Source organism: Silurus aristotelis (genome assembly GCF_946808225.1).
Source record: "Silurus aristotelis genome assembly, chromosome: 2".
Taxonomy (NCBI): Eukaryota; Metazoa; Chordata; class Actinopteri; order Siluriformes; family Siluridae; genus Silurus; species Silurus aristotelis.
In genome coordinates this window covers 21,772,167-21,797,615 of record NC_139575.1, presented here as the reverse complement: position 1 = coordinate 21,797,615, position 25,449 = coordinate 21,772,167, and the positions used below count along the sequence as shown (strand labels likewise).

At 35.7% G+C, this 25,449-nt stretch overlaps 1 protein-coding gene across 2 annotated transcripts; it reads right to left on the bottom strand.

Moving 5' to 3' along the window:
• Positions 1-1,154: 1,154 nt before the first annotated feature.
• Positions 1,155-19,875, bottom strand: LOC310719277 (immunoglobulin-like and fibronectin type III domain-containing protein 1). Of its 2 annotated transcripts, XM_083528832.1 has the most exons (28): positions 19,731-19,875; positions 13,485-13,607; positions 12,704-12,843; positions 11,421-11,520; positions 11,173-11,196; positions 9,980-10,025; positions 9,603-9,792; positions 9,316-9,429; positions 9,056-9,224; positions 8,690-8,962; positions 8,533-8,578; positions 8,194-8,383; positions 7,949-8,062; positions 7,661-7,829; positions 7,239-7,511; positions 6,471-6,908; positions 6,238-6,362; positions 5,063-5,204; positions 4,676-4,969; positions 4,285-4,581; positions 4,001-4,180; positions 3,772-3,900; positions 3,368-3,676; positions 3,179-3,264; positions 2,659-2,851; positions 2,180-2,473; positions 1,533-1,859; positions 1,155-1,437 (listed from the first exon to the last, which is right to left on the bottom strand). In XM_083528832.1, exons 1-28 carry the CDS (start codon positions 19,741-19,743, stop codon positions 1,433-1,435), a joined length of 4,803 nt encoding a protein of 1,600 aa, XP_083384958.1. In that variant the 5' UTR covers positions 19,744-19,875; the 3' UTR covers positions 1,155-1,432. The 2 variants fall into 2 exon arrangements, with proteins under 2 accessions (XP_083384958.1, XP_083384959.1); XM_083528833.1 differs by lacking the exons at positions 8,533-8,578; positions 8,690-8,962; positions 9,056-9,224; positions 9,316-9,429; positions 9,603-9,792 and having other exon boundaries at positions 1,531-1,859.
• Between the last annotated feature and the right edge of the window lie 5,574 nt (positions 19,876-25,449).

Genomic DNA, 25,449 nt, shown 5'->3' with positions numbered 1-25,449 from the left:
CATCATTGTGGTGCTTCTATACCACACGAGCTCCACTTTGCATCATTTGTAGGTTTAACAGTCTTACAGCACTTTTATATAATGTATACTGTTTGCTACTGTGTTGTCTTGCTGTGACGCTACCACGTAACTTGAACAGCCCAACTAATCGACAATGACATTCATTGATAACAAATTTCATTATCGATTATTATCGATTTCATCGATTAGTTGTTGCAGCCATAGTGTCATGCAAACTACGTCTGCTGAATTCGCCTGTAGGGGTTTCAAGACCCTGTTGGACCCATGCTCGTGCAAAAATAGTGAAACACTCCTTAAAACATTGAAATGGTTTTCTCGGTTGTCACAAACAGCCTCTCAGTGGAAAACAAAAACAAAAACTGTCTAAAACATTTATAATCTAACTACTCACCAAAAACTCTAAGAAAGTGCATGCAACTGCACACAATTTGAATCCTTTAAACTTATTCACCCATTCAAATACGTCTACAGAAGTAGTAGAATTAACTAAAATTGTTATAATAATAATACACCAAATCTTAAATAAGTATGTAAAGTACGTTGCAATTAACTTGATTAATTAGTTATAAAATCTGGGCTAAAAGTGTAGAAGTGAATGTTTTTTCCTTGTAGTCTACTTTTGACGTTGCTGATATTATTTAAAAATAAACAGTTGCTAATTATTTGTGTATGAGTTGAATGTGAGAATGAAGTTGCAGGTGTCCTTTAAAATACATTTAAGAAAAAAATGTTGCACAACTATTATTAACTCTTAAATTATCTTAGACAGCTCCCCCCTAAACTTGGAACACAAAGCAAGATACACATTAGATAGGATGCCAGTTCACACTCATTTATACTTATGGGCAATATGGAGCAGTCGCTTGATCTATTGACATGTTTAGGTGAGGTGTGATTAAACCAAGGAAAAGAGGAATATAGAAACAGAAGTATAAAGAGAAAATGTGAAGGTACAAATAGACAGCAGAGAAAGCTCAGGAACAGGAACTATTAGCGTGGAAGTCAAAATGCCACCCTGCAATTTAATGTGAATCTAATTATTGTCTTTTCAAAAAAGTGTAATTTCCTGATGTTTTGCTGAACCAATATATGAATATTATGCTGAAAATTTTAATAACATTAATTGAAGTAAATTGTTTTTTATGTATTTTATTTTATTAAGCTGTTTGGATCAAAATAAAACAAATGAGACATTGGCATTCTAGAAAAATAAGTATGCAAGACCTGCAAAATTCCTGATTTCAGTAGTTAAAGCACACATTTAAAATTCAAATGTTTTCCTCCAAACTTAAATAATTTTCATAAAGACATTGATCTTTATAGGGTAATGTGCCACTATTAATACTAAGTACAGCATGCTATGATCCATGTACTCCAGCTTGTTGTCCTTGTTTCAACATTTGTTTTTTTTTCATTCTGGTAGACAGAAAAAGAAAATATTACTCAGTTTGTCACCACCGACTCACACTCATACATAATAGTAAATTACATGAAATCTACTAGAAACACACCTCTGACTGTGAGCATGGTAGAACTCTCAGCATGACCCAAACGGCTCTCTGCAACAACTTTGTACTCCCCTGTGTCTTTGGGGCCCACCATCAGGATGAGCATGGAGCAGACTCCACATGTGTTAGAGATGTAATAATTGGTATTTGTGTTGATGTTAACATTGTTGTGATACCAGGTAACATGAGGGGTAGGATTGCCACTCACAGCACAGCTCATATAGCACTCATAGCCCTTTGGAGCTACATGCTGTTTTAGAGGCACTGTGAATTTGGGAGCTGACTGAAAGTTCAATTTCTTTGGTTCTCGTTGGTTTATTATCAGTTTTTCTAGAAAGAAAAAACATATTTAGTACAAAATATTTGGTACTTGTTAATATTTAGGAATGGCACAAAATGGTCAGTTTTTGGTCGAATAATTGTTCCTCTGGTATGCATGGTACTTAGCAGGTATTAGCAATAGCTTCAATAGATTGCAGTGCCATAAATCAATTTGTGATTGTTTTGTGTAATGTATATGGAAAAAAGAAACTAATCAAATGCATAACTTAAAAGTGATTAATCCAGAAGTACTGGTTTTATAACATCGTTCATGTCATAACAACAAAAGAGTGTGAAAAATATATTAAAAAAATTATGTATGTCCAAACCTTTCTTTTTAACAGCTCCCCATGTGGGAGACTCAGACGGTTCAGACAGCCCTATATCATTTTTAGCATATACACGGAATTTATACTCTCTCCCTTGCATAATAACGTTGGTAAATTTGTAATTGAAGAGGTGATCTGCTACTGTCCACCAGGTCCGTTTAACAGAGTCTCGTTTCATCACCATGTAGTGGAGTCGGTCATCTCGTTTCTCATCAGGAGATGGAATCCAGCTGAGAGTTATTGTACCCTCAACATTCTGCTCAATCTGAACTTCACCTGGAGGCTTGGGCTCATCTGGAAAATGTTTAAAGTGTATAGGATAAATATTGACACATTCAGGAATTTTTTTTTCAAATAACATTTATGCATTCAGTCTACAAAGTACATCTGTGTGCACTTAAAATGTATTAACACCAAAGCTAGTATCAGAAATAAAATATCAGAAGTAAGAATGCAACATGTTTGTATGTTGAAATTACCAGTGACTCTAACTTCTACACTGAAGGTTTCCTGGCCAACCATATTTTTCACAATGATAGTGTAGATGCCACTGTCCGATCGATCAGATGTCGGAATTAGAAGCTGGGAAACTTTCTCAGAATTAGTAATTGTCACATGTTTTCCCACAGGAAAATTATCCTTTAACCAAATGATGTCTGGTAAAGGAGAGGCCTGCAAGTAAAAATAATAATAGCAAATCTGAAAAAACTTTTTATAATCCAAGCATTTTCAGGGCACCTTCTAAAAACGCTGTTGTACATTTTTAAAAGAGACCAAAATGTATTAAATATTAAATAATATAATATAATATAATATAAAATAAAATAATATAATATAATATAATATAATATAATATAATATAATATAATATAATATATAATATAATATAATATAATATAATATAATATAATATAATATAATATAATGTTGCAAGCTAATTTTACCTTTACAGGTTTTAAACAATTATAATTAACAATCTCTATCTCTGAAGTATACTACCTCATAGCATATGCTGACTCGGACTGTGTTTCCAGCTTTGACAACCACGAAATGTTTCATCTTGCGGTCAGTGAATTTTGGTTTCACTGTAAAAGGTTTCAAATTCAAGGTTATTGTATGCATCTGATTAAGGTATGGTTTGAAAAAGAACAACTAAGAAAACTGATCTGAATGAATGTTTATACCCACCAGGTGGAGGCATGGCAATGACATAGTTGTCAAGCCCTTGTGGATCTCCTTCACCCCCTTCATTGGTTGCAATTACTCTTACCCAGTACATGGCCAAAGGTTTCAGACCTGTTATAGTAAAAGAAGTCTGGATAATAGCATTTGCATTGCGGCGGCTCCACTCGAGTTGGTCTGCAGGTCTGATTTCCACAAAGTACCCTTTTACATCATCTTCCACTCCTTTGACCACATTTGGTTTAGTCCATGCTAGGCATAAAGTGTTGTAACTAGAATCAGTTACTTTAAGATCTTTAACCATCCCAGGGCGCTCTGTGGTTAGAAAGGTAGTTTAATGGCAAGGAAACTATAAATAGCTAAATGTTTGCTTTGAAAAGTAAAAAAAATCTGTTGTTGTTTGATCTTACTCTGGGGGTCTCTTGCAAATACACAGTCAGAGGGGGCACTTGGTTTGCCAGGACCACATGTGTTAATCGCAAGCACTCTGAATTCATACTCGCCTCCTTCCATCACATCTCTGACTGCATACTTTTTCTCTGAAAAAAGAAAAAAAATAACAAATTTGTAGGCTTTTGTGATGCAAGTTATTAGAATAAAATATGCAGTATAATCACATAACATGTAACGGACAAAAACCTTTAATGGGCTCATCTGGAGGATTCACTTGACTCCAAAGGTTACTGCCTTTTTTGCGTTTTTCCAGGTTGTAGCCTATAATACTCCCTCCACCAGTATTTGTTGGCAGGAGCCATGTTAGATTAATGCAGTCTTTGAAAGCACTGACTACCTTTGGAGAAGCAGGCGGACCAGGAAATGCTGAAAAAAAAACAATTATTAAGAAACACTTTGATTAGCTAAGGAAGACCAACCCTTACCTTGGTTAAGGTTCATAAAGTATAGTAAGCATATTAAAAATGTACCCAGTGTGCCAGCTGCAATATCATCAGTTTCTATGATATCACTAATGCCTTCTGAATTTTTGGCTCTTATCCTGTAGCAGTACTTCTTGCCACGGTCAATATTTGTGTCTCTGTAGACAGGTTGTCCAGGGATCTCTCCAATTTTAGTCCAGCTGTTACGTCCCACCTGCTGACGCTCCAGGATGTAGTTGGTCACAGGACATCCCCCATCATCTTTTGGAGGCCTCCATTTAAATTCAATGGCAGACAATGAACTTTCTATTACATCTATAGGACCCTGTGGTGGAGTTGGATTGCCTAGAAAATAATAGATATACAGATCATAAAAAGATTTAGATTTTTTTTTTAACTTGTATTAAATGCATTCTAGAAAGATGATTTACAAACATACCAAGGACAACGAGTTTGGATGTAACCTCGGCAGTGGCAAATTCGTTCTTAAGTTTGATTTTGACTTCGCCAGTGTTTTTACGCTGGCATTTATTAAGAATTAGCCGGCTCTGAGTTGAGGAACTCTCAATCCTGATACCAGGGCCGTTCACAAGCTCCACTTCATCTTTAAACCACTGCACTTTCATTGGATCCTTTCCTGAAAACAGAAGCTTGAATATTGCATTCTCACCAGATCTTATGACAACAGGTTCTGAGAACTTATCCATGGCATCTGCATCGATTTTTGGTGGCTCTAAAAATGAATGAGAAGAAGGGAATAAAGTTAATTTATGTAAGATTGTATGGTTGTTAATGTGATCTAAAAATTATTACGTGTTTTTTTTACCTTCAATAAATAACATGGCTTCTGATTTACGTCCTTCTGCTTCAAATTTATACACCCCTTCATTTCCCTCCTGACAATTCTTTATTGTTAGTTTATGAAGGGCCCCTTCTTTGGAAATAGTTATCCCATTTGTTGATTCCAACTGACCCACAAAACATAAAGAAAATAGAGAAAATGCTAAATGTTTCTGTTTGATATTGCTACAATGAAAATATTTTTATGTGTAATACAGTGAAACCCCGTTGTACGAGCAACCTATAGTACGAGCAAACGAAGATACGAGCAAACTCGCTCGCAAAATTTTACCCTGTTTCACGAGCAAATTTCGAAAGCACGAACAAACCCACGCTGCCGGTTCCCCGTTTTCGGCGGAGGGTCGCATCAGACGTATCACTCAGTCGCTCTCATTGTTCAGTGCAGCAAAAATGTAATTGTGGCAGTGGGGGTGTGGCCGAGCGGCGGTTTGTGAATGGAGGTCGGGTCCGGGAGCAGATAGACAGGGGATTGCCTCACCTGAAGTTAATGTGACCTAATGATTGTTCTCTCTTTTCAAGTCATCGGAGGGTGCAATTAAGGAGGAGAGTGTGTGTGTGTGTGCGTGTGTGTGCTAAGCGGCACTAAGCAGACCGACACAAAAAAAAACAAATAAAAGTGGCCCCCGTATTCATACGCTCTCCCACAGTAACTTTTTTTAGTTTTATATTTTTATTTCACTAGAAATCTTGAAAAATGTCTCCCAAGAAAATCAGTGATGGTGCTGTGAAAACGAAAGTAAATAGAATTACATAGAAACCGAGGAGGTTATGAGCGTGGTGCGTGTCTCACACTTGCAATCAACCCTTACCACATGCAAAAGTGTTAAATTATGTTTATATTACGTTAATTTGCGGTGTATTTGTTTTAAAAAATAGGCTACAAATACTTTTTAAGTGCAGAAATAAGCGATCGAATGACATCTCGGAACGGATTAAATCACTTTTACATTCATTCCTATGGGGAAAATCAGTTCGAACATACGAGCAAATGGACACACGAGCAATTTTCAAGAACGAATTATGCTCGTACAACGGGGTTCCACTGTATATGAAAAGATATGTAAAATGTCACTGATTAGAAGAATGTTGTGATGCAAGTCAAAATAAATTAAATGAAATTTATCTGGTTAAAAGATTCACCTTTTGACCATCTTTGTACCATATTCCATCACAGCCCTTATTGCTGAGTGTGCAAGACAATTCTGCAGTTTCTCCAATATTGGCCGAAGTAGCAGACAATCCACTAACAAAGTGGACTTCTGGTTCTGGACATGAGAACATAGGAAACATGTTTAATTACTGCTAATATTTGACATTGCTGTGCAATGCAAAATGTATTGCTATTTATTAAAAACACAGATTATATCACATACCTTTGTTAGTGTCAGGGACCAACTGACCAAATCCAAGTTGCTTTTTATCCTTAGTTTCTCCAGTTCCATCTCCATATGTCATATCTCCACCTGCTCCAGGTACTTCACCTTTACCTGAACCACCTTTTACTGATCCATCACCTGATTGTCCATCTTTTCCTGATCCAAGATCTGATAATCCATCCTTTCCTGATGCACCTTTGCCTGAACTATCTCCCAGTAATTCATTTTCACCAAACCCATCTTTCCCCATTTTGCCGCTTCCCTTTCCCTCTTGCCCAGTTCCACCTCCCATTAGTCCATCTCTTCCAATCACATTGTCCAGGCTGGATCCACTATTACCAGCTCCTTTCACTGTTCTGCCATCCAGTTTCTTGGCCTGCTCCTTACCCAACTGATCAGCATGGTCCTTATCTCGCTGGAGGGAATTCGGATCATCTAGATAAAGAAAAAGAATAGTAAAGGGTTCACATTTTTACAACAATTTTATAAAATGTCTGCTTTGTTAAATAATATATAAAATAATATTGTTTTTTTTATATTATATTATATTATATTATATTATATTGTATTATATTATATTATATTATATTATATTATATTATATTATATTATATTATATTATATTATATACAGTGAAACCCCGTTGTACGAGCAACCTATAGTACAAGCAAACGGAGATACGAGCAAACTCGCTCGCAAAATTTTATATATATATATATATATATACACACACACACACACACAGTATCAACAGTAACACCTTACCTTTCACATTTAGAGCTGCTTTGGATGACTTGATTCCAGCAGTAACTGTGTATGTTGCATTGTCCACTGGTCCACAGTTCTTCACTACTAGTTTGTGAGTAAGCATGTCTTCTGAGACTGTTATGTCATATTTATCATCTGCCTCAATGGATTCATCATTGGCAAACCAGGCAAGTTGTGATACAGGACTAGATAATACACATTCAAATGTAGCATCTTTTCCTTTGTCCACTGTGACATCTTTGAGAGTGCCATCAATTTCCACATCAGGAACTAAGGAAAGAAATTAGTGAGCCAAGTTCGCTGTGCTACTCTGATCTCTAAAACTATTCTTAGCACCCTAGATTAACACTAATAACACTATAACACTAATAACTATGCAGCTGAAAATATATGCCTTATTGTGATCAACTTATTCTTACTCTCTAAATCAGTTGTAAACATTGTTGCATCTTCAACATCCACTTGATAGAGGCCTGAATCTTCTGGGGAAACATTATTAACGCTAAACGTATATTTATCCCCAACTTTCTTCAAATTGTATTTAAAGGACTTATCAGTGCCATCACCATAATTAACCAATTCGCCATTCTGCAAAAAAAAAAAAGTTCAGTTAGATAATTACAACCTAAGCAATGTAATTATATATGGATCCTTGAAAAAGGTCCTACAGGAGACATTACAGCAGTTAGGGAACTTATGGCTTTCACCTTGTAGAGGGAGATTTTGCTCTTGGGATTCTTGAGCTTCATGTGAAGTTCAAATTGTGCTTTTCGACTTGGTTTGACCTCTATTGGTTTCATTTTTCCAACCTTTTCAACATACTGAAAAAAATTTATTACAGTAGAGTTAGATTAAGATGAACATCGAGGCCAATTGAAAAATAAGAAATATTACTTAAAAATCAGTGACCAGGGATCAACTATTGAAATTTATTTTTAACTTTTGTTTATACCTTTGCCTGTTCTTCCTCTCTCTCTTTCTTCATCTGGTTAAGTTTTTTCAGCATCCATCGGAAATCAGTGATCCCAAACTCACGGCAAATGCGCTCATAGTCTTTCTTTTGAGCACTCAATAACTTCTCCCAAAACACTGGGTCAACCTCTCCTTCTTTCTTGGGTTTTTGTTTAACCTTTTTCACAACCCTATGCAAAAAGTAAGGAAAACATTACACCACAATATTTTGAAAGAGTGTTGCGATCCAGACATAATAATATTAATTCATGTTGATTTAAAAAGGGATAACATGAAACAAACTAATGTATCCCTGAATTATTTGGTTGGCATACTTTACCCAGTTTTTTTCAGCATTTTTCTAAAGTCTTCAGGTTCATTTTGTCCTGAAAAACAAAACAAAAACAAAAACGTATTAATCATTTAATGGACTAATTAACCAATAAATAAGTATGTAAATAGTTTGTCTCATTTACTGTATATATAAAACAACTTACCTTTCACATTTAGCGCTGCTTTGGATGATTTAAGTCCAGCAGTAACTGTGTATGTTGCATTGTCCACTGGTCCACAGTTCTTCACTACTAGTTTGTGAGTAAGCATGTCTTCTGACACTTTTATGTCGTATTTATCATCTGCCTCAATTAATTCATCATTGGCAAACCAGGCAAGTTTTGACACAGGACTAGATAATACACATTGAAATGTAGCATCTTTTCCTTTGGACACTCTAACATCTTTGAGAGTGCCATCAATTTCCACATCAGGAACTAAGGAAATAAATTAGTTAAGACAAGTTGGCTGTGCTACTCTGATCTCTAAAGCCTTAATGTCTTTCACACTGTGATGAAACTTATTCTTACTCTCTAATTCAGTTGTAAACATGTTTGCATCTTCAACATTCACTTGATAGAGGCCTAAATCTTCTGGGGCAACATTATTAATGCTAAATGTATATTTATCCCCAACTTTCTTCAAATTGTATTTAAAAGACTTATCTGTGCCATCACCATAGTTAACCAATTCACCATTCTGCAAAAAGCACAAATAAGATGGATTAGATATTGCAAACCTAAGCTTCTATAGAAAACATTACAGCAGTTACAGAACTTATGGTTCTCACCTTGTAAAGATAAATTTTGCTACTGGGATTCTTTAGCTGCATTTCAAGTTCAAATTCAGCCTTTCCACTTGGTTTAATCACTATTGGTTTCATACTTTCAATCTTTTCAACATACTGTGGAAAATAAATGACAATAGGTATAGGTATAGGTATAGCATGCAAAGATTTGCAACAAACCAGGTTAAGAAAAATTTACTAATATAATTGAAAATACAGTAATCAGAGATTAACACTTTAAAATCCATCATTTGGCTGCAACATCATACAGTATATGAAGGTGATGATACCTTTGACTGTTCTTCCTCTCTCTCCTTCTTTAACTTGTTAAGTATTTTCAGCATCCACCGGAAATCGGTGATTCCAAACTCACGACAAATGCGCTCATAGTCTTTTTTATGGGCACTTAATAACACCTCCCAAAATTTTGGATCAACTTCTCCCTCTTTCTTGGGTTTTTCTTTAACCTTTTTTACAACTCTATGCAAAAAAGTACATAATTATACTTGATAATACGTGATAATATATAATAGTGTATTTTAGAAGGGTTTTCCAGTCTACCCAGACAATAATTTTAATTAATGTTGATTCATGTACAGAAAATGTATGACATGCAACAGCCAACAAAAAATATGTATCCCTAAATTATTTGGTTGTGATAATTTACACAGTTTTCTTCAGCATTTTCCTGAAGTCTTCAGGTTCATTTTGTTCTGAAAAAAGAACAAAGTAAAAAAAAAAAGATTTTTTTATATACCAGCAGAGTGCTGACAATATTCAAAAGGTTTATATGACATGTTAATTGAGTGTTAATTGACTAAGTGGAATGTACTATTATTGGTATGGTAAAGCTTCTTTGTATGAAAAAAATCTATTTATAATATTAAATAGTGAATAATATTTTGGTAGCATTTTGTAACAGCAATATTTAATGATGTATCTTAATGTTTTTTTGTGTATCCAATTTATCTTCTTAATTTTATGAGAGAATAAAAAACGTGCCGTATTTTTCGGACTATAAGCCGCTACTTTTTTCCCACGTTTTGAACCCCGCGGCTTAAACAACGAAGCGGCTAATTTATGAATTTTTCCTGGGTTTTCCTGGTTTTACAAACTTCAAGCCAAAAAACTGAACCCCATAATATTAGACCAACAAAATTTCCGAACGGAAACGAAAAAAATGCACCTTACCTGTGTTCTGAGCTGCACGGCTTCGGGAGAAAAAACTTCCACCGGGTGATTTTTAAACGCACGACGATGACAAAAGATAAACTTCCGAGAGAAATAGTTGTGAAAGGAAGGAGGAAGACAGTGAACAATGACTTTCTTGGTAGGCTACTGTTTAGATACAAGCCGTTGTAACGCCTGGTCTGGGTCTGGGTTAAGGGAGCGCTCACTAACTCCAGTTGCAACAGAAATCATATAAGCAAAGACAGGTTTCCAAAACTTGTGCTTTTTTTTTTCTTGGCAACAGCGTTACGGGTTAGTCAAAGAAATTTAGAACTTAGCATCAGAAAATAATAAGGACATAATCCTCGTCTTGAACACACGCAGTAATACTGGAAAAATGCAGTGCCAGGCTATTCCCAAAATACCGCTCTGCTCTTAAAGGAAGTGCAACATATTTCACCCGTTCCACCGTGTGTAACGTGTCTTTCGTTAAAGCCTGTGTAAAGTACATTAGTGTAGACACCTGCGGCTTATAGACAGGTGCGGCTTATTTATGTTCAAAATAAAAATATTTATAAAATTCAGTGGATGCGGCTTATATATGGGTGCACTTTATAGTCCGGAAATTACGGTAGTTGTGAACTTTTAATGTTCACCAGATTCACTCTGGTATTCTTATACAGTACAAACCTGTCCTGTTTTTCCCCAATCCAGCTGAAAAAAAAAAGGATAACAATAAAGCTGGGATACAAGGAAATGTTTGAGATACAATATAAGCTATAATAATAATAATAATAATAATAATAATAATAATAATAATAATAATAATAATAATAATAATAATAATAATAATTATTATTATTATTATTATTAATTGTATTGTTGTTGTTGTCATTATCTGTATTTTAAATAATTTATGAAAGTAAATTATGCCTTACCTTCGCTAACCTTAAGTGTAGCTGTACAAACAGCTTTTCCAAATGTGTTTGTAGCAAAACACTTGTATGTATCTCCCTCGTCAGCTGTTACATTTAATATCTGTCATGAAACATAAGCATAAACAGTGAATACTAAGTATAAATATATTGTGCAGGATGTGTGTTCACTTTGTAGGAATTTTTTTAACTGTTGTAAACTTTACACTGTAAAATCTCACAGCTTTATTTACATTTGGCTCATAGTATGTCATCTTGCAGTGTTAAGACTGACATACTGTACGTTGTCAGTGTTATAAGGGAATATCTCAGCTATGTTTATGTTTAAAAAAAAAAAAAAAAAAAAAAAAAAAAAAAAAAAAAAAAAAAAACACCAGGGGCTGGGTCTTATGTGTGATGAATAATCAGAGTATGACATTGCTTTATTTCTGCTTTATATTACTTATTTCTTTACCTGTTTCGATTTTTTTATGTTAATGTCTTTTGCGACTGGCACTGGAAAACTGACAGTTTTTTAATTTTTTGGCTGCTATTTTCCTTCCCTGTCAAAACACAGGGAAATGACATTGTTGCAGCATTTGGTTGACAACAAGTAGTGAATGCAATTTTGTTTAGTGAGTCTTGTACGTAGATATCTGTGAGTGCATGCCAAAAAAACTGTGTTGAGGATATGTGTCATGGGCCCACTGTGGGGATGTTTATCATTTAGCTCTCATGCACAATGCCAAGAACTTGCTTGTAAAAAGTCGCTGTGGGCATGTTTTGGTAGGTTTTAAATGATTGCTTTAAACCTGCCAAATGTTACCCATGTGTAAGAGTTTTTCATTAAAAAATACAAATGTATAAAAGAAAATTACCCTTTTATGTCACTGTAAATGTTTGTGAATGTAAAATAATATATTTCAAAGTTTGTCCAACACAACCATCATAACATTAGTATATAACAACAGTTGATTATATTTATTAGAAATTCTACTTGAATATTTCAGCTAAAAAATAATGCCTCAGAGAAACCACAATGAGTAGTGTTGCTGTCTCACAGATACACATTCCAGGTTACTGTCTGTAAACAGATTCACTTGTTTTCATGTAGTATTCTTTGGGTTTTCGTTTTCTCAGGAAACACGTAGATTTGCTACTCTAAATTATGGTAATGTGTGTTTACATAGTGCCTTGCAATGGACAATATTTCAGGGTCTATTGCTGTCTATTGCTGACTTGAGTTTCACCATGACCTTGACCAGGTGAAAGCAGATATTGAAGTGAATCAATGAATAACATTTTACCTCTAATATGTATTCTCCAGCCTTTTTATCATATCTTGTGTTGTATTTCTCTGGATCAGAGAGATCTCCTTTATTACGTGCCCATGTGATGGTGGGTTCTGGCTCTCCTGTCAGCACTGCTTTGAAAGTGGCTGATTTACCTGCAATCAAGTTAGATCATTTTAGTGGTCCGTTAAAAACTAAGGCTAAAGATCACATAGCTAATACTTAATGTAGGCTTATTAGATATAATTAAAAGGAAGCTAAAATAAAGTTATTATTTGACATTGTTATTATACAATGATTATTACACAGTTGTAGTCTAACTCATTGTTTTATTCCATTGCAGCAGTCATATTATAATTGTGCATTTTGAAATTTAATTTTAAGCAGCATTTTTGTCATTTTCTATCTGTCTGTCTGTCTGTCTGTCTGTCTGTCTGTCTGTCTGTCTGTCTGTCTGTCTGTCTGTCTGTCTGCACGTACGTCCGTCTGTCCGTCCGTCTGTAAATACATACATAAATACATACACGCATGTATACATGCATATAGATTGATATTTAATTTTAACATATTGATGCCTTACTGTGCTTTTAGCCACATTCAACTGCACTGTAACATGAAACGAGCTATGAGTATTAAAACTATTGTCCCTAAATTTTTGTTTGACAATTGTAACCATATAATAATACACCTGAAAATCTATTCTTTAAATGTATTTAGTGCTATAAAATAAACATGTTAATTAAAGTAACATGCAACATTTTTACTTATTGTCACAAGAAAGAAATTGTATGAGTACCTTCCTGAATGTTTATAGCCATGGGTTTCTTGATGAAATCTGGAGTACTTTTTCCAGGTGGTATTTCTTCCACATATTGTGTGATAATAACACCAGGTACTTTGGATCTTTTTTTGATTGCAACTGTTAACATCACAAAAGAGCGAGTTAGAGGATAGTCAGCCACAAGAGGGCAGTAGATTGCTACACAAATAACAAAACTGTATGCCTATGGGTTAGGATAGAACTTAATTTAAATGTAATAATAAATAAAATATTATAATGCACACATTTAGGTTAATTTAACACAAATAGTCTGAGCCATAACATTATCTATTTAAGCTATACTACTGAATGCAATGCATATGTAAAACTGATCTTGCATGTCTCTGAAATGCTAGATTAATCAAAACTGGTTTTACCGCTGTAAATGAACACTAAACTGGGAGAAAGGGATGCTTTTTAAACACCGTAAAAAGAAATGAACAAGAATTTTTTTCTCCCCTTTTGAACCTCAGGGCAAATCATGTTCACTGTGAAGTGTGGCATTGTGTGCACGTGAACAATAGATATAGATACAATTGCTATAAAACAAAACCAATATTGAATAGCTGTAGGCAAAGTAAGAATAATAGTTTTTATGTGTTTGACAGTTATGTCTGCTTAATGGGAAAGAAAAATGTTGTGAGTGAAATTTATTGCATCCTTTTTAAGTTTGTTTGTATTTATTTATTTATTTTTTTTAAATAGTAGAACTCAAGACCAGGAGACTACTCTCCTGAGGTCTAATTTGAGTACTGAACTCAATTTCTTGCTTACTTTTGCATTAAATTAATAATGGTTCCTGTATGGATCCTTGCCTATGCATGTTATCAGCATATACTGTAATGAAAAAAATGTTTGAATTTGAATACTGTAGCATCTTCCATTCTTCAGCAACCCTCTTTACCTTTTTTTATTTTTTGTAATTTCATGCCTAATTTAGTTTTGACCGCCATCTTCAGACCAAGATGGTGGCACGTACACATCGGTAGGCTCAGAGTCTCTACATATTTCCCGTATTTGTGCATATTTATGCACTATTCTTCTGCGTGCTCGCATGATTTAGTTATGCGAGTCTAACTTTCGACAGACAGTCCCTCTTGGATATTGGTGATATGTGCACAAACTCAGCTTTGCACTTTATTTTCACTTTTGACCAGATATCACCTAAGCTTGTAAGGACACAACACAACGAGCACTTTTTCCCGACCAGAACTGTCCAGTGCCGGCGTAGAGACCGTAAACAGAAACGAGGAAAATGCAAAGGACTTTGAGCTAAGCTAAAGCTAAACCCACATCGATCAATGATTCCTAGTCCCTGGCGAACAAAATGGATGAATTTAGGATCTGGACCCTCACTCTGAGATTGATTACAGACTGCAACATCATGGTTTTCTCAGAAACTTGGCTCAACATCAGCATCCCAAACAGCATGCTGGAGCTCTAGGGGCACACTATTTTCAGGGCTGATAGAAAATCAGTATGCATGGGTAAGATCAGTGGAGGACGCTTATGCATTTATGTAAACAAAACCTGGTGCTCTGTCTCTGTTTCTTCTCACTGCTCTGCTGATCTTAAATACCTGATCATTGTGTCAAGTGATCAAGTGCAGACCCTTTTATTTACCATGCGAGTTCACGTGTTGTTGTGATAGCAGTGTATGTCCCCCTGAATGCTTAGGCTAGCACAGCCATGAAATAACTAAACTCTGCTATCAACAAACTGCAGACAGTGCATCCTAAAGGAGCCTTTATTGTCGCTGGGGATTTTAATAAATTTAAGATCTGTTCTGACAAGATTCCAACAGAATGTATCCTGATTCATTAGAGGACACAAAACACTGGATCATGTTTCATACAAGTATGGCTGATGCTAACAGAGTCACAACCCTCCCCCACCTCGGACAATTGGACCATCTCTCATTGTTCCTGCTGGGTCCCTGGTGGTCGAGTGGTTAGGATGCGGTGCTCTTACCGCTGCGGCCTGGGTTTGATTCCCGGTTAGTGAACCGACCCCAGCCATCAGGGTTGCACAAGCCAGTGCACTCTCAGTGCCGGTCCCAAGCCCAGATAAATGGGGAGGGTTGCGTTAGGAAGGGCATCCAGCGTAAAACATGTGCCAAATCAAACATGCCGATGATCCGATGTGGGAACCCCTGATGGGAAAACCCGAAAGAAAGTTTTTCTCATTGTTCCTGCTGCCCAAGTACTCACCAGTCATCAAACGTGTGAAACCAGGACTGTTAAAGTCTGGCTGGATGGGCTAATGCCTCTCTCCAGCAGCAGTTCTCTATCTAGTGACTCTATCACCAACACCTTTTAATTTACACCAACTCTGTTCTTTACCACATCAACAGGTGTGTGGATTGGGTGACCACACATTAGGGAACATCATAGTGTTCCCTAATCAGAAGACATAGATTACCCGGAAGGTCTGTCTTCTGCTAAAAGCAAGCAACACACAGCCTTTAGGTTTCTAAAGCCTACAGTGGCGCCAGAGCCAATCTGAGGAGGGGAATCTGCAAAGCTAAACATGTATACCCCAAAGCATATGGCAAGCCATCACTAACTTCAAACCACCCAGTGGGGCACCACCAACCAGTTCTGCTTCACACCCCGATGAGCTCAACCTCTTCTACGCTTGTTTTAAAAAAAGGGAACATAGAGCCCATGCTCAAGGCAGAGCTATTACCAGGTGAGCAGCCACTCACACTCTCCACCCATGTAGTGTGTGCTACCCTGTGCAGGATGAATCCACTGAAAGCAGCCCCCCCTGACGACATCCCTGGTCATGTACTCAGAGCATGTTCAGAGCAGCAGGCTAAGGTCTTCACAGACATCTTCAATCTGTCCTTGGCCCAGGCAACTGTCCCCTTGCTTTAAGTCTGCTACCATCGTGCCAGGGCCAAAGCACTTGGTGGACAGAACTTGGTGACTTCCGTCCAATCGCACTCACCCCTGTCATCGAAAAGTACTTTGAAAAACTGGTCCTCACCCATCTTTAGGCCTGTCCGCCACTCACTTATGCCAATTTGCCTATCGCCCGAATAGGTCAACCGAGGACGCCATTTTCACGGTACTTCATTCTGCCCTGACTCATCCAGCTCAGCTTTTAACACTGTAAGCCTTTTCAAGTGAAGCTGAAACAGCTTGACGTCAGCACACATCTCTGCAACTGGACCCTGGACTTCCTTACGAACAGACTGAACACCGTCACCTCCTCCAGTCTCACCTTTAGCACTGGGGTGCCTTTAGGGATGTGTATTGTCTTCTCTTCTATACTCCCATTTCATCTATGACTGCATACCTGCCTATGCCTCCAACAGCATAGTTAAGTTTGTAGATGACATCATGGTGGTAGGTCTGATCCAAGGTAACAGTGCAACATCTTACAGGGAGAAGATCCAGCACCTAGTAGCATGGTGTGAGGACAATAACCTGGAACTCAACACCAAGAAGTTGAAAGAGGTCACTGTGCATTTAAGATGAGCCGCCAATCACATTCATGCTCCCATTCACATCAACAGAGCTGCTGTTTAGCGTGTACGCAGCTTTACTGTGAGTTCATTGGAGTCCACATTTCTGAGGACCTCACCTGGTCTCTGAACTCTTCTATCCTGATCAGGAAGGCACAACAGCACCTGTTTTTCTGAGAAGACCTAAAAAGTCCCATCTGTGCTACAGGATACTGCAGAACATTTACCACTGTGTATTTTGCACTGCTTATCCACTACATATTTTTTTTCTGCACCATCTATGACTTACATTTGCACTACTGTACATTCAACCAATATTTATATTGTATATACTGTATCATACATACATTCATATTTGTACAAAACTATATCACGTCATTTAAGTATATTATCTTCTGACATTTCTATCTATGCATAATATTTTGCACAGTATATTGTATATTACTATATGCTATATATTATTACCTACTGCACCTTCTGTACATTATACATCAGGAGTCATTATACATTATACATTATACATATTTATCATCCCTGTATATATCATGCCCTATTTATCTTAATGCTATTTATTGTACTTCTGTTTTTTAGGCCACTTATGCACTTCTGGTTAGATGCCAACTGCATTTTGTTGGCTCTGTACATGTACCTTGCAAAATGACAATAAAATCGAATCTAATCTAATCTAATCTAATCTAATATTTAGCAATGTTTCGGTACTATTAATAGAGTCTAAACTACCGTCTAAGTTCCTGAATGAATTCCACAAAGGGATCTAATAAACGGATCTTTTATGACAGCACTTTATAATTATAGCCAGAATTTGCCAAATGAGGCTCAAGGCACACTATATATAAACCACCCTCAGTGGAGTGAAACTATAGCAATATGGCAGTGAACAAGAGCTGCTTTTTCACTCCAGCTGAACAATGACTTATAATGAAATTATATGATATGTATAAAAACATGACTGCAAAAAATAGCAACACCTTAACAATGAAGTAAAGCTCAAGAATCAACACAGCAGACCGGATAAATTGTAAAACCAAACAAACAACTACAAACCAATATACACAAAATATATATACAAATAAAATGAAAGACAATATAAATAGATTCTACAGTCAAAATGATCTTGCTTTCTATATACGCAGTTTCATCTACTTAATCGTACAAATAGTGGATCATTGCAAAAGTCGTATAAGCAAGTATTGATATTTTGTTTGTTTGTTTGTTTGAGTGATTGTAAAATGTACAAGTTTAAGTTAATTTAGTGTCACTTCTATATATAATTTTAAAGGTGCTTAGATCTTACATTGTCTTTCACTGTTTTGAAAGAAAATCACTGATTATTATTCATAAATTCTTCTTTTAAATAAAACCACTTACTCAAGTGTTTATATTGTAGTTGAGGCACCCTACAGTACATAATTTAAAGTGGTAAAACAAAATAACATTTTGTTGAGTAATGTTTTGTTGTAATCTAAAAAATTCAAGCACTAGCAAGAGTGAGTGTACACTGAATATCGAAATGACCGTGATTAGGCACAACTAATGGCGAGTACATTAGCTAATCGCAGCCATGCCAAGATTTTATATAGCTTATCTCTTGCTTGGGTGTTAACAGTTCTATAATCAAGAAATTTATATTAAGTAATTAATCCTTTTTGTCTTCATCTAATGAGCTTTCATATCAATGAAAGTCGCTAAAAAGTGTCTTCCATTGGTGAATGCATACAATAGTAGTAATGGTTGTAGTAATGGTTTTTGAAATAGAAGGTAGAATTTTATGGGGCAAACACAGACGAGGACAGAGATACACACTGGGAAATGTGTTCATACGGTAATAGGAAATATATGTACTCTTGGAATGCTGTTTGACCAATCAATTCAATGGACCATAACTAACTGTTGTGTAATTTCTGTTAAAAGCTGACTGACCACATGTTCATTGTTTTCAGTGTGCAACTGTTCCTGGGTGTTATTTTTTGCCTAAAGGGATTGCAAGAGCACAAGGCTTTGTCAATAGAATTCACTGTGATACATCAAGCTTCTGAACTAACTTGAGGTGGATCATTTTTGTATTATAATTATGATTACAGACCTTATAATTAGCTTTATCTGTGTAAACAACATTTATGGAAAAAGTCCAGTATTATTGCAATTTATGGAATTTAGCATACACATCCCTGTAGTCATGGTAGTTCTAAGAAATACATCCCAGGTTGTTACAGCTTATTTGTCAATTCTTTCCCCAAAAATGTTCTTAGCACAGGCTCTATTATAAAAAAAAATCTATTTCAGGAAAATGATAAATATATTTTAAACTTATATCTGTAGGTAGAAAATCATACCTGACAGATCAAGCTTTTAAGAAGATTTTAGGGCTTGCAGGTAAAGGTACAATGTAAGAGACAGCTAATTATTTGCTTTTAAAGGATTAGCTAAAATAGCAGCATCAATATTCACCACAAAACCAAACATTAGCCTAATAGAAACATTAAAAAATCGCTTATAATGTTAAAAGAAACCAAAATTTGCTAACTTTATTAATTTCTATTGAAACTGAAAATAAATATTAAACTATTAGTTGTGTGGTTTACAGTCAAGGATCCAAGTTTATCCCAACCCCTATCTCTAATTATCTTTATCCTTGAGTATTTCCTGCTCTGTTAGAGTATTAAATGTGCCGGATAGGTGCTACTTGAGAACTTGCCGTGCTGTGCTGTAAGCCAAAAAGTATGACTTACCTCCTGCCGACATCTTCTAATAACGTTGTTGCACTTTTTTATTTCACAGTTTATCTTGGCTCTGGAAAATAAAAAGTTGGCTTGGCTGTGTAATTAGTAATAACCAAATATAAATAAGTAATTAGATTACCAAATATAGTCTTGTAATAATGAATATCTCCTGACATATTTGCAAATTCAATCAAAATCAGCATCAAAAACACATTTTCTCTCATATAAGCTTCATTAAATAATATTTAGATGGATGTATAATATTCCATTCGATCAACTACAAATCCATTAAGATATTTCGTGTCTTGGAGTACCAAAGATGCTTATGTGATGATGGCAGGGTAACAGAGAGCCTTATTTAACCAACACCATGTGGACATGTCGATCTAACCCTTCATATTTACATAATAATAGTAGACCATGTTTTCTTTGCAGGAATTTGATATAGAAATATCTTGATAAATCAAGAGTTGTCATCTAAGTGCTAATATTTTAAATGATTAATTATTCTTCTATTATTATTCATTATCTTTGCATGATACATTTTACAGCACCTATTTACTTACAGAACAGAAGAAAATATCTTACCTTTAGGCTGTGACAACCAAAAAAAAGAGAGAAACCATTAGACATTTTAAGATTTTGATTAAAAACTTAATATGTAATATGAAACTGCTGATAAAGCATTTAATAGCATTCTACAGTTATGAGATCCTTCTCGATGCATCATCGGCTATTTAGGCTCTGCTTTTGATAGGTCACATACCTAATAAAATGAAGGATGAGGGATATGCTGGCAGCATTAACAGCTCTGCTTAAGGAGCAATACATTATAAAAGTAATAATATTAACTATAAATTGATTGTTAAAAAATTATATTAACACAGACAAAAGAAACACTAAAGTCCTTGACTATCAGAGAATACTTTTCTTTTTAATTTCCTTGCTGTAGTTTATATGAATATTTTCCTTGTGACAGAACGAACCCAAATATAGCCATGCAAACTGTAGATATGCCTTGATTGTCATGAGAATTGTCAATTTCAACGACATGAATTCAAGTTCTTAATATAAATAAACTGACCTAAAAGTAAGTATACAGAAAAATACAATAGTATTAAGATTGATCTCTGTGTGCTGTTTGTTCAATTCACTAAAATCTGACTACAGTAAAATAAATATATTAATATAACAAATAAATATTTGTTTAGGGATTATATTTATGTTTAATATTAAACTCACCTCAGCACCCTGATTATTTTCCCTTTTCTGTTGACATGCTGTTCTTACTGGTGTAGGTTATGCTTTATTAATTTCTTTGCATTATTAATTCATTTTCAAATCAATATAACTTTCTTTATGAAATGTATGAAATATCTATTTGTGAAACATTTGATCAGAAAACATGGTTAGGCCTTGATGAAACCTGTACAGCTTACCTGGTATAAATCCTCAAACAGCTGTTTTGATTCCTGGATTTTAGTGCAATTGCCTCTTTTTCACAGCAGAAAAATATTAGTAGACAGAATGAGCAACAGCTCATTTGTTCTGGGAGTTTACTGCTTTTATTTGGTTGAGGCTGACATTAAGGAGGAGGTCCCTAATTTGGTATATTCATATTACATAATACAGAATTCAAGTTATGTTGAGACTTTTCCCCCTGTAGAAAGGGTTTAAATTTTACATTTGGATTATATACATTAACAGGTAAAATGTTTGGTTAACAGGAAACCGAACTTGTTTGGGAACGTTGGGAACTCCAGTGTGAAGCTCCATGATGAACGTGTGAATTTAACATACCTAATGAATTTGATTTGTATAGATAATATATCTTGAATTTTCTTGTCACTGTATAATTCCACATGTTATTTCATAGTGTTGATGTCTATGCTTTGTAGTGTGGGAGTTTTCCAGTCTCTCACCATTTAATAGTAACTAAAGCACTGACTAAACTCAATAAAAATCTCCACAGCTCTTTACTGTTAGTAATAAGAGGTCTATAACCTCATCTCTGTGCCATTTATTCACATGCTGTATCCAGTTTCTGACTGTTGTGATTCCAGTTGCACTAGATAACATGTCCCATTTACAGCATAGTAACGTCATGTAATATGATCGATTGTGGTCCATGTTTGTTAGACAACTAATCTGAAACAACGCTTAAGTTTGAGAATTTTTTTCACTTGAAATGATGTTAAAGCTTACTTTTAATGCTTATGGGCTGTTTTTGGCATTTCCCCCTGTAACAGGGTTGTATTTCACACCGACAGGTGTTACCCTGACAGCTTTCTCTTAAAACATTAGCATCCTCTGTGCCCTATTTGTGAACCTCCTGTTTGAGCATGGCAGGGCAATAAATATAAGTATCACAAATAATACTGGGTGGTGGCTTAAAGTATCATGTTTTATGTTTATTTGACATCTGCCGACAATCACAATGCAGACAATGCTGAAACTGAAACTGCTCACACACATTAAAAATTTTAGACTTATAAATAAAATTCATAGACCCAAATTGTTCAATTCACTATGGGCCAAAAGTGTATTGCCCATAATACATATACACATAATGTGCATTAGTTTCAATTTTAGTTATCATGAAAGAAATGTAGTCAAAAAAAGAAAAATTACATGAACGTGATTTAAAATGAAAATATTGTATGATCTGAGTGTTCAAATGTGTTCATGCTAAATGTTGTACAGACTTTCATACGTACATTCATAAGTAAAGTAAAATTAAAATGGCCTCCTCAATGCGGAACAGTAGCATTTTCACAGCATTATTTTTTAGGTAAGAACATTAAACATCCACAGTTTTCAAACAGCTAAGATTGAAGATTTGTGGACACCTCTCCAGACCTTCAATTCGTGTGTCTACCTACCAGAGGTGGCAAAAGTACACACATCCTTAAATTAAGTAGTAGTGCAAATGCTCATGTTTAAAAAGACTAAAAGTAAAAGTTGAAGTACTGACTATACTTTTTTACTCAAGTTAAAGTAAAGATGTTTGGGCTCTGACACGTACTTAAGTAAAAAGTAGCAATTACTACTATCTGTTTTAGTGTCACGCTGGTAACTGGACCTCACATCATATTAATAATAGATGACATAGAGACAGAGACGGCAGAGAGCACGCTTGTCTGTTTTCTTTATTTTACAAAAGCACAGCGTTTTGCTGTTATTATGAGTGTATAAAAGTAGATTCTTTACATTGTTACATTATGTATTGTGCTTCTCTGTACGATCAAAAAAGACAGAGAAATTGAAGTTTGTTTTGGCATCATAAGGAATATATGCCAGCGCCAGTGCGTTTGTTGACCCCAGAGGGATAATTGCTGGATGTGTGCATTATGGCGCATTTTAGTGCTGATTTGAGACTGATTTGAGCCGTGAAATGAATTTGCGTTATAACACGTTATTAACGCATACATTTTTACAGCCCTAATTAATATATTAATAGAAAATGTTTTTTTTATTTTTATTGTTACCTAATGAATGTCTCCAGGCTGAACATCTATCATAAAGAACACTAGCAGAGAAAAGATGAATAGGTATGTCTCTGTTCTCAGTCAAGTTTACATTGCTGACTCCCTCTGTCTCATCCATGTTGGCCCCATATTTCTTGTTGCCTTCTGTCTGCTCATTGTTAGCTTCCTAAACTAGCCTGTGGTGCATGAGAGTCAGGAAATAGCTTGATGGACTGAAAAAAGGCTCAGGGAGAAGAAAAAATATTGACATTTCAACAAATAGATGAAAACTAAAGTAACGAGTCTGGTTTGAAAATGTTAGAAGTAGAAAGTACAGATGTTTGTGTAAAATTGTAGAGTGAAAGTAAAAAGTTAATTATAATGTAAAAATAATTAGTGAAGTAAAGCACTGATTCCAGAAAAATCTACTTAAGTACAGTAACGAAGTATTTGTTCTTCGTTACTTCCCACCTCTGCTACCAACACTATTGCCACTAAGCAGGAAGGACACAATTGTCTATAATGTCCTGTCTTTATATACTTTAACATTTTCTGTAACTGAGAATGCCCCTTGCAAAAGCAAGGTCCATAAAGGCTTGGTTTGCAAAAGACTAGTGTCGAAGAAATCATGCGGCCCGCATGTAGCTCTAACCTCAACCTTATAAAACACTTTTGGGATGAACCAGAACACTGACTGCATGCCAGATCTTCTCCCCTGACAGCAGTGCCTGGCCTTACTAATGCTCTTGTAGCTGAACATTTTCAAATCATGTTGCAGCAGCACAATCCATAAATTCATGCAGATTCAGTTCAAAAACTCCAATTCACATGAAACAAGACAATGGGGAAAATGTGATCTCTGTGACTTTGACAGTAATATGGTTGTTATAGAAACTGCTGACCTCCTAGGATTTATACACACTGCCACTGCTACATGATTGACTGATTGGATAAATGCATAAATTAAGATGTGTGCAGTTGTTCCTATTAAAGTGGCCATTATCTGTTTTAAATCATGTTAGAGTCTAATTTTATATTTTAAGTATTATAAGATTATAAGATGATATTTTGGGTTGTGAAATGAAAACAAACACTCAACAGGTAAATAATAGTTGATAAATGTTGTTACAAAATGTGCCCTGTCCCCCGAACAATGGACATTATTGATAAATAATGCTGATAACATATTTTATTGTAGATAAAAATGTGCTGAACATATTGCTCTTGCACTCTATCCCCATTTTGATACAAAATTAGCACCTCTAACCATATGTACAAATTCCTATATGTATCGCCTTTTTGCACAGTGGTTACCCCATTGTTCTAAGACAGCTAAGGCAATGAAACCTGGCAAAAACATGTGATCACCAAGGTACAGTGTAGATAATGTGTAGATAATTTATCACACACCATTTTACACCTCACCTTTTTATGGGATTTATGGATTTGTTGGTGTCACTAAATACAAAAGAGGTTTGTTAAGAACATGACTGCACAGGTAAGTAACATGTGTTAACATGAATGCGAGTATGAATACATTTAAATTTGTTATCTGGTTTGGCTTACAAGCAACTTTGATTGATAAATGAAGTCCAATATAATAAAGCATTATCTGACTGTGTAAACTTTCTTTCAGCTTCTCCCGTTAGGGGTTGCCACAGCGGGTCCACCGCATGTTTGATTTGGCACGTTTTTATGCTGGATGCTCTTCCTAATGCAACCTTCCTCATTTATCCGTGCTTTGGACCGGCACTGAAAGTGGCTGGGGTTGGTTCCCTGACCAGGGATCGAACCCGGGCCGCAGCGGTGAGAGCGCCGCATCCTAACCACTAGACTACCAGGGACATTATCTGACTCTATATGTATGAGGTGATGAGGAGGTGATGGGTAGGTATGGCTTTAAGGAGAGGAATGTGGAAGGGCAGATGGTGGTAGATTTTGCTAAAAGGATAAAAATGGCAGTGGTAAATACATATTTTTTAGAAGAAGGAGATTCATATGGAGATGTATAAGAGTGGAGAAAGGTGCACACAGGTGGACTATGTTCTATGTAAGAGATGCAACATGAAGGAGATTAAAGACTGTAAGGTGTTGGCGGGGGACAGTGTAGCTAGACAGCATCGGATGGTGGTCTGTTGGATGGTTTTGGAGGTGAAGAAGAAGAGGAGGAGAGTGAGGACTAAAAAAAGAATTAGATGGTGGAAACAGAAGGAGGAAGACTGTAGTGTGAGGTTCAGGGAAGAGGTCAGACAGGGGCTCGG

Bases quoted from the DNA above. Each gene is read 5' to 3' on its own strand.
- LOC310719277 (XM_083528832.1), bottom strand. The intron at 9,793-9,979 runs GTAAATTATCAC...TTTTTTGCATAG, and splicing joins AAAATGCTGAAGAAAACTGT to AGTTGTAAAAAAGGTTAAAG. The intron at 5,205-6,237 runs GTGAATCTTTTA...TTTGTGGGTCAG, and splicing joins GGTACAAAGATGGTCAAAAG to TTGGAATCAACAAATGGGAT.